We start from the raw sequence: 12,375 nt of genomic DNA, 5'->3' as shown, positions 1-12,375 counted from the left end.
TTTGTTCTAGTGAATGTTTAAGAAACCATAAGAAAATTATGTGTTTGCTTTAAAATTTGAGATCACATAGACAGTATTTTACGTAGGATATGGGCAGTTCCCATGAGCACTATCTTTTGAACTTCAGCCATTTTGGGGTTTCCTGGTATCTGAGCTAGGTAGTAATCAGCCCGTTTCGCTGTCATTCCCAGGGCACCTATGACAATAGGTATTGTTTTTGTCTTCAGATTCCACATTTTGCTAATTTCTATTTCAAGATCTTTATATTTGCTCAGTTTTTGGTAGGTCTTGACAGATACGTTTATATCGATTGGGACAGTCATATCAATGAGGAGGCATGATTTTTGTCTGAAGTCTTTCAGTATGATGTCTGGCCTATTTGCGTCTATCTTTCTGTCAGTTTGAATGGTGAAGTTCCAGAGGAGTGCAATGTGATCATTTTCAAGTACTGGGGGTGGTTTGTGTTCCCACCAGTTTTTATCATGGGGCAAGTCCAGGTTTTTGCATATTACCCAGTGAATATATTGTGCAGCTCTATCATGCCTGTTGAGATACTCTGTAGGCGCAAGCAGACTGCACATGGAGACAACATGATCGATGGTCTCATTACTACTATTATTATTATTATTATGAAAAGGCAGAATCGTCAGTGTGCTGGACGAAATGCTTAGTGGTATTAGTGAGTTCAAATTCTGCTAAGGTTGACTTTGCCTTTCGTCCTTTCGGGGTCCAATAAAATAAGTACCAGTTGCATACTGGGTTGATGTAATCCCCTCCTCCAAAATTGCTGCCCTTGAGGCAAAATTTGAAACTATTCTTCTTATTATTATTGTTATTGTTGTTGTTGTTATTATTGTTATTATTATTATTGTCATTATTATCATTATAATTATTATTATTGTCATTATTATTATTATCATTATTATTGTCATTATTATAATTGCCATTATTATTATTGTTATTATTATTATTATTTTTTTATACCAGAATAATACAGTGTGGAACCTCAGAATTCTTCCTCTAAACTTACAAGAAAATGTCCCAAGGTAACTTTGTCCAATCTTCACTTTTTTTAATTTTTTTTTTTTATTTCTAGAATTGCAAAACAAAATCTTTTTCATCTAAATTTTCTCTTTGAATATTATCTCAGTTAATTTAGTCTGTTTGTCTTGATTGTGCTTAATTAAAACTTTCAGTAGTCTTCATTAAATTATCTGCCTTGTAGTGTATGCGGTGAACTTTATGCGGTGCTTGGCTGTGTAGTTAACAAATCTGATTCACAATCTTATAGTTCTGAGTTCTATCCCACTAGACAGAGCCTTGGACAAGTGTCTCTTACTCTGATCCTGAGTCAACCGATTCCTTTTAAGTAAACAGAAACTGGTGGAAACCTGTCTTGTATGTGTGTGTGTGTGTGTAAGAGAGAGAGTATAAAACAGACGGCTGGAGCCTGGGGCAGCTCTCTAACTTGGGAGCTCCAGTGAAACCATCCAACCCATGCCAGCATGGGAAACGGATGATGATGGTGATGATGATGATGATCATCATCATCATTTAACGTCCATTGTCCATGCTGGCATGGGTTGGACAGTTTGACTGGGCTGGCACACTGGAAGGCTGCACCAGACACCAGTCTGATGTGTCGTGGTGTTCCTAACACCAATCACTCCAAGAGTGTAATGGGTGCTTTTACATGCCACCGGCACAGGTGCCATTTGCATGACACCAAGATGCATTTACGTGCCACTGGCATGATATATAAAAATCTTGCTTCCCAACCACATGGTTCTAGGTTCAATACTATTGCATGGTACCTTGTGCAACTATTCTCTACTACAGAGTCAGGCTAACCAAAGCCTTGGGAGTGAATTCAGTTCTGTATTTAAGAGATGAGGAATTATGTACATTATTTACATTATTTACATTTGACGGATATTTGTCCTCATCTTGTTTGTTGTTAACACAACGTTTCGGCTGATATACCCTCCAGCCTTCATTAGGTGTCTTGGGGAAATTTCAAACCTGGGTTCTCGTTTTTAAGGTATTTTTCAATGTTATTATTAACATATACTCACGGGCATATGGTGTAGTGGTTAAGAGCATGGGCTACTAACTCCAAGATTCCGAGTTCGATTTCAGGCAGTGACCTGAATAATAATAATAATAACAACAACAACAACAACAACAACATCAAAAAATACCTTAGAAATGAGAACCCAGGTTTGAAATTTCCCCAAGACACCTGATGAAGGCTGGAGGATATATCAACCGAAATGTTGTGTTAACAACAAACAAGATGAGGACAAATATCCGTCAAATGTAAATAATGGATTCAGTTGATAAAAACTGGAAGAAGCTAATGATGTGTGGGTTGTGTCTTGACATTATGCAAAAGTTGAAAATCAAGCATCACCATTAAACAAGCAGTGTCTTTCATTTCCAATCTTCCATAAAAACATGTCTAGTTGTTAGGAAACATGCAAGGGTTGGTCACAGGAAGGGCATCCAATTGTAGAGAATCTGTCTTATTGATGTCAATCTCTATCCCATGCAAAAAAAGGAAAAGTGGACATTAATATGATGATGATGATGATGGTGGTAGTGTATGTAAGAGCGTGTGAATGTCAATATTAGACACTTGTTGACATTTGAAGGAAACAGTGTCAATGTTGACATACCTTGTTGACATTATGACTGGTCAGCTTGATTCTGAAAGACAGCTCTTTATCAAACTTTGTTAAGAGGACCTTGACCTCGTTGTATTTACTTAATATATTGTAGTGACCTTGAAATTGCAAAGAGCCAGCGTCCAAAAAATATTGCCTCGTTGGCCCGTGAGATCAACCTGTTCCCAGATGAAGTGGATCTTTTTGGAAAGCAAAAAGCTAAAGTGAGTTTGAAGATTCTGGATCGTCTGGCAAATACCAACAACGGAAAATATATTGTTGTTGCTGGGTAAATATATTCTGTCATCCATTCTTTAACCGTTTCATTGCCTTTTTTAATGACTTTTTCTTTTGTTTCTTGTTGTTTTTTTTGTTTTTTTTTGTTTTTCACTTTTTTGATTGATTGGGCTTTGTTACTACTGAATAGAACTGGTACAGTGAAACTGTGTGGAAGCCTGTGCTCTGCATGTGTGTCTATTGATTCCAAGCATCTTCATTCACACTATGGAGCAAAAAATAGTTACATTGGCTGAGGTCCTTTTGAGTGTTGGGCCTCACAGAGGCAAAGTGGCTGAGTTCAATTGTGTGTTGGGTCTGACAGGGGCAATAACTGAGACCCATCAAGCTGAGCAAAATTGCAGTCGTTACAGATACTGGTGTCATGCAAATGGCACATAAAAAGCCCCCATTACACTCTAGGGGTGGTTGGCATTAGGAAGGGCATCCAGCTGTAGAAACCTTGCCAAATCAGACTGGAGTCTGGTACAGCCTTCCAGCTTACCAGCCCTGGTCAAACTGTCCAACCCATGCCAGCATGGACAATGGACGTTAAATGAAGATGATGATGATGATAATGATGATTTTCCAGTAAATAGAAATCCTGTAATTAAACAGCATACAATGTTTAGTGGCATGAAGCGAATCTAGCCATAGAAACGTCATCTCAGTAAATCTCCTCTAACTCATGACAGTATAGTGAACACACATAAAAACAATAATGATGATGATAGCGATAATGAGGAGGATGATGATGATGACAGTGATGATGATGAGGAGAAAGAGAAGAAGAACGATGATGAAGAAGATGATAACAGTGATGACATTGAGGAAAATGATGACAAATAAAATGATGATAATGCTGGTGATGGTGATGATGATGGTGGTGTTGAGGATGATGATTATGACAATGATGATGCTATGACCTTGTACCCCTGGGTAAGGTTCCTAGCACTGTCCGTTTCAGTTTATTTCATTAAGCCACAAAACAGGCCCCCTCTTCTCCTTCCCCCATTTCACAAGTCATGGGCTAACGATATGAAGATTGTGCATTCAGTTTTTAAAGTAAAAATAAACCAACCCAGCCACATAAAATATTTATGAAAAAGCAACAGAAATAATACCCTTGAGCTTTTGTAAACCCTAATGCTTGATTGAACCTTGTTTTATCTTATGCAGAATAACCCCAACACCTCTTGGAGAAGGTAAAAGTACCACAACAATTGGATTGGCCCAAGCATTCGGAGCTTGTTTGAAGAAGAATATTGTTGCATGCGTCAGGCAACCCTCACAAGGCCCAACTTTTGGTATAAAAGGTAAGTTGAAGGATTTGGTGGTGGAATGGTTCACAGATTCATTGGTTGAGGGTTGTGGAAAAATTTAGACCTTCAAAACAAAAACACCAACATATTTGAGAGATTTAGTTGAAGGCTGCAGATATAGTTGTGTGGTTGTGAAGTTTGCTTCCCAGTCATATGGATCCGGGTTCAATACCACTACAGGGTACCTTGGCCAAGTATTTTCACCTATAACCTCAGGCCAAGCAAACCCTTATGAATGAAAGTGGTAAACAGAAACTAAAGGAACATTATTTACAGTTGATGGATATTTGTCCTCATCTTGTTTGTTTTGGCTGATATACCCTTCAGCCTTCATCAGGTGTCTTGCAGAAAACTAGACATTAAAACAACAATGGTGGTGGTGGTAGTGGTGGTGGTGGCGGTGGCAGGGTGGTCTTGGTGGTGGTGATGGTGGAGGTGTCTTGGTGGTGGGGGTCTTGGTGGGAGATGAGTGGGGGGTCTTGGTGGTGGTATGGCTAGTATTGTATGTACAATACTAATTCTTTCTAATTTCTTTCTTTTCTAATTTCTTCCACTAGGTGGTGCTGCTGGAGGTGGCTATTCTCAGGTAATTCCAATGGAAGAATTCAACCTTCACCTTACTGGTGACATCCATGCAATTACTGCCGCCAACAACTTGCTTGCTGCACAACTTGATGCGCGAATGTTCCATGAAAGCACACAGACTGACAAAGCTCTTTACGACCGTCTGGTTCCAACCAAGAAAGGCAAACGGGCATTTTCCAAAATTCAGCTCGATAGATTAAAGGTGAGACAGGAACATTTATTTTAATGATGTTACTGACATCATCATTTCAAACCGATGCTAGAAATAGCAGCTAAATTTCCCTCAAATCGCAAAGCCTGTCTTCTTAAACTTTCAAACACTTGTGAGGCTCGGGGTCGGGAAGAGCATCCAGCCTTGTATCAACTGACTGCACCAACTGACCTTCTGTGTATTCCTTCTGTTTAACTCTAGGACAGTAGTGGTCAAGTAGCAAACCTATGATCAAAGATATTCCAGCCATGACCATCCAGTCTTTCCAGATATTGCTTTTCTCATTATATTCTTCCTTTTTCAAAGGTGATGATTTGAAATTTGGCTACTATTTCTAGCATGTTAAGTAACCACATAGAGGCTTCTTTGTTTGATCATTTGATCATTTTACCTGACTGTGCAACTGACCTCCCTGTTTGACTGCATCAACTGGTCACAGAGAGTGACCACACTAATTAATGACAACAGCTGATCACCCTATTTGACTGGACATAACAGCGGAACACATGAACTGACCATGAGTGTGTAAGGGATCACCTGTGTGATTACAGGAAAAATAGCAGCCAAATCTCCCTCAAATTAAACCCTACTGTTCTTTAAAATGGGACAATACATCAGATGATGTAGTCCTAGGTAAACGATATCTGCAAATGAAAACAATGCAAATGTGACAGCTGCAATGCTTTAACCATTGGTCTGCTGAATCAGAGCTGACCTGGGGCTATACAACAACAATAACAACATCATTTCTTGACCACTCAGACTGCCCCGACACCTGCTGACCACACAGACTGACCACTAGTTTAACAAAGTTTTCTTTAATCTCCAGAAAATTGGTATTTCCAAGACAAATCCAACCACACTGACCCCTGCTGAAATGACCAAATTTGTCCGCCTGGATATTGACCCGGCTACCATTACCTGGCAGAGAGGTAACTTTAATTTACAATTTCACCCCCATCTTTTGTGTGTGTGTGTGTGTGTGTGTGTGTGTGTGTATGTACTGGTGCATATTTGTCTATGTTTGTGTGTGTGCTTGTGGTTGTGTGTAATTGTGTGAATATGTGTGCATTTGTATGAGTGTGTATCTATAACACACACAACACAACACCCATACAACAAACACACACACACACAACGCATACATACAAATACATAACACACACACGTAACACACACACACAACACAACACACACAACACACACACACATTAAAGACACCATTGTCTTTTGCTTTTGTTTTTTTGTTTTTTTTTACAATAATTTTTCTTGCTTTTTCTTTGACAGTGATTGACACCAACGACAGATTCTTAAGGAAGATCACAATTGGAGAGTCTCCCACTGAGAAGGGTCACACTCGTTCGGTCAGTAAATATCTTAAGTTTCCGGGTCAAATAATCACCAGGATGAAAATAATCATCATTATCGTTTTAAGGTCCACTTTTCTATGCTTGCATGGGTCTGACAGAGGCAGGGTTTCTATGGCCAGATGCCTTTCCTGTCACCAATTCTCACATGTTTCCAAGAAAGGTGATATCTCCCCCATCCCCATGGCCAGACATGTTTGCACAAAAGACTAGAAAGGAACAACCTTGCTTGTATGAAGATGATATTTTTATTAACTAAGGTGGCAAACTGGTAGAAACATTAGCATGCTGGGCAAAATGCTTAGCAGTATTTCGTCTGTCTTTATGTTCTGAGTTCAAATTCTGCCGAAGTCAACTTCGCCTTTCATCCTTTCAGGATTGATAAATTAAATACCAGTTGCATACTGGGGTCGATCTAATCAACTGACCTCACTTCCCAAAAATTTCAGACCTTGTGCCTAGAGTAGAAAAGGATTTTTATTTTCAACCTTCACAGGGTATCAAAACAAGAGCACACATGCACACACCTGGCAGGCTTCTTTCAGTTTCCATCTACCAAATCCACTCACAAGCCTTTTGGTCAACCTGGGGCTACAGAAGAAGTCACCTGCTCAAGGTACCTTGCAGTGGGACTGAACTTGAAACCATATAGCTGGAAAGACAAACTTTGCAACCATACGGCCATGCTTCACCTTCTACAGACTATAAGAATGTGTCCTATTTTTATCGTGCCCTTTATGATTGCATAGGATTTTGCTCCCCCCCCCCGAAATAACCTTGTCAAGCCTGTTGTGTTTGGTATAAGCTTTGTCAAGAATATTCCATAAGTGACCGAGATCTTTGGAGATATGCTGTGCTTGAGAAGACTCAGCAAGCCAAGTGAGACCGTAGCCGTGGTCAATGCCAATGTTGCATAACCGGCCCGTTTAAAAGCACCTCTCAGTTGTTGGGTAATATGCTGTGCTTGAGAAGACCTGTTGAGACAAGTGAAGTCATTGTCATGGCCGATGCCAGTGCCACCTGACTGCCTCCTGTACCAGTGGCATGTGAAAAGTACTATTCGAGTGTGGCCGATGCCTGTGCTGCCTGACTGGCTCCCATACTGGTGGCACATAAAAAGCACCATTTGAGTGTGGTTAATGCCAGTGCCGCCTGATTGGCTTCTGTGTTGGTGGCATGTAAAAAGCATCAATTGAGTGTGGTCAGTGCCTGTGCTACCTGACTGGCCCCAGTGCCAGTAACACGTAAAAAGCACCCACCACACTCTCGGAGTGGTTGGTATTAGGAAGGGCTAACAACTGTAGAAATCTTGCCAGATCAGATTGAAGCCTGGTGCAGCCTCCTGGCTTGCCAGTCCTTAGTCAAACCGTCCAACCCATGCCAGCATGGAAAGCGGATGTTAAACGATGATGATGATGATGATGATGATGACTGAGGCTGAGTGTATGTTTGTATTCAATAACAAAAGGATTGTCTATATTTACCTTGCGCATTCTTTACTGTGGCTGGCATTGTATGTATATATATATATGTGTGTGTGTTCCTTACATTACTGTATTATTTGTATTTGTGTGTAGTTTTCTGTCTCACATTGTATGTTGTTGTCCTCCATATTTAATCTTTGTACATCCATCACCTTATGACATCCAGTATCATTTGTGCAACCAATGAGGAATAATATCATGGAATTTAAAGACCTTAGGCTTTAAACCTGCTGAAACTATGCTGAGTCTGGTCTCTCTGGCTGATGAGGGGCTTTCCATGTTTATTTGTCCTTTTCTGTTGTTTCCATTCGATTGTCTCTGCTCTATTTGTAATGCATATACATATTGCCTATGTATGTGTGTGTGTGCGTGTGTATATATATATATATCATCATCATCATCATCATCGTTTAACGTCCGCTTTCCATGCTAGCATGGGTTGGACGATTTGACTGAGGACTGGTGAAACCGGATGGCAACACCAGGCTCCAATCTAATTTGGCAGAGTTTCTACAGCTGGATGCCCTTCCTAACGCCAACCACTCAGAGAGAGAGAGAGAGAGGAGGGTATATATATGCACATATGTGTGTATGTATGAATGCACATAATGAGGTTTAAGATATTGGTTGCTTCTTTTCCACATTACGGTAATGGAGAGATTTGGTAGCACCTCAAGTCACTGAGCACTACTTTCCAGGGAAAATATGGCTCACCTGTTAATCAACAAGGACCAGGAAAGGTCATCTAATCAATGCTCGTCCAAATCTAGAACTGACCAGCAGCCCCACCCATGTCAAATGCAAGGTAGCCATGAATCTCCTCCACAGCAAACTTACCTCTGCTCCTCCCATCCTACTTACCTCTGCTCCTCCCATCCTACTTACCTCTGCTCCTCCCATCCTACTTACCTCTGCTCCTCCCATCCTACTTACCTCTGCTCCTCCCATCCTACTCTCACCTCTCAACTGAGGGAGCTCTTTAGGGTTGTGAGTCGTAAAGTAACCTCATTAGTGCTGGTTTAACAAAAAAAGAGAGTACTCAATACATTCAGTAAAGTGGTTGGCATTAGAAAGGACATCCAGCCATAGGAAACTTGCTAAAACCAAGATGAAGGAACAGGACGCAGTTCTGATTCATTGCAATAATGGTATGGGAGCAATGTGCAGTAACTGCACATTGCTGCATCCACCATTTGTTGGTGATTCCCTGCTCCTCCTGGCAGATGATGCCTCTGCACCACTCAGGGGATGACCCTCCATGCCATGGGTCTGTCTGGGTAGTCGTCGTTGCTGGTGAAGGTTTTTACAAGGCTGAAGTGAAAGTCTTACCTCAACCCAACATGCAGAGGGGACGTTTGGTCTGTTCTTTCACATGCCGGATCCTACACACATGGTGTGGATGTGTGTGTGTGTGTGTGTGTGTGTGCTGATCCATTGGATCCTGTCAAATTGTCCAATCCATGCCTGCACAGAAAGCAGACGTAAAAATAATGATGGTGATGATGATGATGGCAGTGATGATGGTGTTGGTCATAGTGATGATGATGACGATGCTGATGGTGTTGGTAGTGGTGATGATGATGATGTTGGTGGTAGTGATGATGATGATGATGATCGTGTTGATATTGGTGATGATGACAATAATGATGTTGATGGTGATGATGATGATGATGATGGTGGTGGTGATGATGATGACGATGATGGTGGTGGTGATGATGATGACAATGATGATGGTGGTGATGATGATGATGTTGGTGGTGGTGATGATGACAATGATGATGTTGGTGGTGGTGATGATGACAATGATGATGTTGGTGATGATGATGATGATCGTGTTGGTGGTGGTGATGATGACAATGATGTTGGTGGTGGTGATGATGATGATGATGATGTTGGTGGTGGTGATGATGATGATGATGATCGTGTTGGTATTGGTGATGATGACAATGATGATGTTGGTGGTGGTGGTGATGATGATGATGTTGGTGGTGGTGATGATGACAATGATGATGTTGGTGATGACGGTGATGGTGATGATGATGATGTTTTGCTAGTGTCAGTCTCTCTCACTCTCTCTTTCCTCTTTTGTCCAGACCCAGTTTGACATCACAGTGGCCAGCGAAATAATGGCTGTCCTTGCTCTGGCCGACAACCTTTCTGACATGAGGAAGAAACTTGGTAACATGGTGGTGGCCAGCAGCAAAACAGGGGTTCCAATCACAGCGGACGACTTGGTAAGCAGGACAGGGCTTTTGATTTCATTCTGCAGACTGTGTTTTGGGGATTTCTAAACAGGAGCCAGGGGGGAGGTGACTTGGTTATTTGATGCAGCAAACTGACTCCATGATGGGGGTGAGGGTGGTGGTGGTGGGGGGAAGTTGATGGTATTGTTGGTAGTGGTAGTAGTAGAAGCAGTAGTAGTGGGGGGTGAAAGTGGTGGTCATTGGTTATGTTGGTGATGGTGGTGGTAGTGGTAGTAGTGCTGGTGGTGGCGATGGTGGTGGTGGCAATGGTGGTGGTGGTAGTAGTGCTGGTGGTGGTGGTGGCAGCAATGATGGTGGTGGTGTTTGTAGTAGTGGTGGTGGTGGCGATGGTGTTGACGTTAGCCCCGTTAACAACAGCTACCACCACCCTACAACACCCCTTGCTGCATGCAGACCTTATCCCTCAGTCCCTTTCTACCAATATCCTTTTATTGTTTCACTGACTCCCTATTCCCTAATTGTTGTTGACAATGTTATTCATGTTGCTGTTGTAGGGAGTGTCTGGGGCGTTGGCTGTGTTGATGAAGGACACAATTAAACCAAACTTGATGCAAACTCTGGAAGTAAGTCGACATTTTACTTTCATCCGTCTTTTATCTTTTACTTGTTTCCATCATTAGACTATGGCCATGCTGGGGCACCACCTTGAAGAATTTTTAGTCTCATAAATCAACCACAGTACATTTTTTTAAAGCCTGGTACTTATTCTATCAGTCTTTTTTGGTGAACCACTAATGTTATAAGGATGTAAACACACCAACACCGGTTGTCAAGCTGTGATAGGAGGACAAACAAAGACACACACATCTATACATACACACATATATATCTATATATATATATATATATGTATGTATGGGGCAAGCGAAAGCGAAATCATGATGGCACCTGTACCAGTGGAGCACTAACAGCACCGTCCGAGTGTGATCGTTGCCAGAGCATTTGATTGCCATTTGATTGTGATTTGATTTTTGATTTTGTGTATTCTGGTCACCTTGGCCATCATTAATCCCTTAGTTCCTTTATTCCCTTACCTTCCCTCATGGGAGATCCCTACCATACATGATTATTAATTTTGTTTCCTTAAAATTTGATCCCAAGACAAAATACATTTCCTAGTGACTGTTACATATTTCCCAAGTAACCTGTTATTTCTTTAAAAATGAACAAAAACTGTAACCTTTCAAAGTCTTCTGAGTCTCTACCCAACCCCCAGCATCACTCCTTCTTCCCCCACTACATGTACCCAAGGAATTAATTATCTACAGGGTGATTCAAAAGTCTCCATACATAGGAAAAATTTTTTTTTTTATAAGAAACAGTTTATGTGATCCCCTAGATTCCCTGATCTGACCCCTCTTGATTTCTATCTTTGGGGGCATTTGAAAGGCATGGTGTATCGCGGAAAGATAAAAGACATAAATCATTTGAAGGAACGCATCACCAACTTATTTGCACACGTATCACCAGAAGTGCTATTACAAGTTCACAATGAGTGGGGTCAACGTATTGCAATGTGTACTCAAAACAATGGTAACCATATAGAGCCTGTTAAATAAAAAAAAACTGTTCTTATAAACTGTTTCTTATAAAAAGATAAACTGTTTCCTATGTATGGTGACTTTTGAATCACCCTGTATTGTTCTATGTTCTGTATTACCAGGGGACGCCTGTTTTCGTCCATGCAGGCCCATTCGCAAACATTGCTCATGGCAACTCATCCATAATTGCTGACAAAATAGCCCTGAAACTTGTCGGAGAGAAAGGTTTTGTAGGTGAGTATCTTTTACCCCTTGTTTCATAGATGAGTATTGTATACTCATTTCATAGGGGAGTATCAGATACTCCTTATTTCACAGGAGTAATCACTAAACATATAATTCTGTGGAGCCACTGTTGGTCATTTTTCCAAGAAGTCATCTCTGCTGGTTTGACGTTATATTAAGAGAAAAGACAGAATGGTCACAGCTGGAACGTCTTAGATCATTAGCCAAGCTATATCTGGTTAACCTGCAGCTAAACAACAAGAAGCAATGACACGTAAGATAATGTGGTCCTAGGTACACTATGTTTGAAAGAAGATAGGATGATCACAGCTAGAATGTCTCTGATCATAGATCTTCCTGGTAAGGACTGACCTATGGTTAAACAATAACGACACTCTCCTAATATTTCTCACTTCCTTGTAAGTTGATTAAAA

General features: G+C 41.0%; 1 protein-coding gene across 1 annotated transcript in view; it reads left to right on the top strand.

The window, feature by feature from the left end:
• LOC106869903 (C-1-tetrahydrofolate synthase, cytoplasmic) overlaps positions 1 to 12,375 on the top strand; it is a 76,443-nt gene that overhangs the window by 38,099 nt on the left and 25,969 nt on the right. Inside the window, exons 10-18 of the mRNA XM_014915830.3 lie at positions 988 to 1,046; positions 2,782 to 2,955; positions 4,122 to 4,258; positions 4,822 to 5,051; positions 5,890 to 5,992; positions 6,348 to 6,424; positions 10,005 to 10,145; positions 10,670 to 10,738; positions 11,839 to 11,950. Of these exons, the coding sequence (XP_014771316.1) occupies positions 988 to 1,046; positions 2,782 to 2,955; positions 4,122 to 4,258; positions 4,822 to 5,051; positions 5,890 to 5,992; positions 6,348 to 6,424; positions 10,005 to 10,145; positions 10,670 to 10,738; positions 11,839 to 11,950 (1,102 nt within the window). The remainder of the gene's footprint in view (positions 1 to 987; positions 1,047 to 2,781; positions 2,956 to 4,121; positions 4,259 to 4,821; positions 5,052 to 5,889; positions 5,993 to 6,347; positions 6,425 to 10,004; positions 10,146 to 10,669; positions 10,739 to 11,838; positions 11,951 to 12,375) is intronic.

The sequence above is a fragment of the Octopus bimaculoides genome, chromosome 1 (assembly GCF_046866305.1).
Source record: "Octopus bimaculoides isolate indiv1 chromosome 1, ASM4686630v1, whole genome shotgun sequence".
Lineage (NCBI taxonomy): Eukaryota > Metazoa > Mollusca > Cephalopoda > Octopoda > Octopodidae > Octopus > Octopus bimaculoides.
This window is presented reverse-complemented; position numbering and strand designations above follow the sequence as displayed.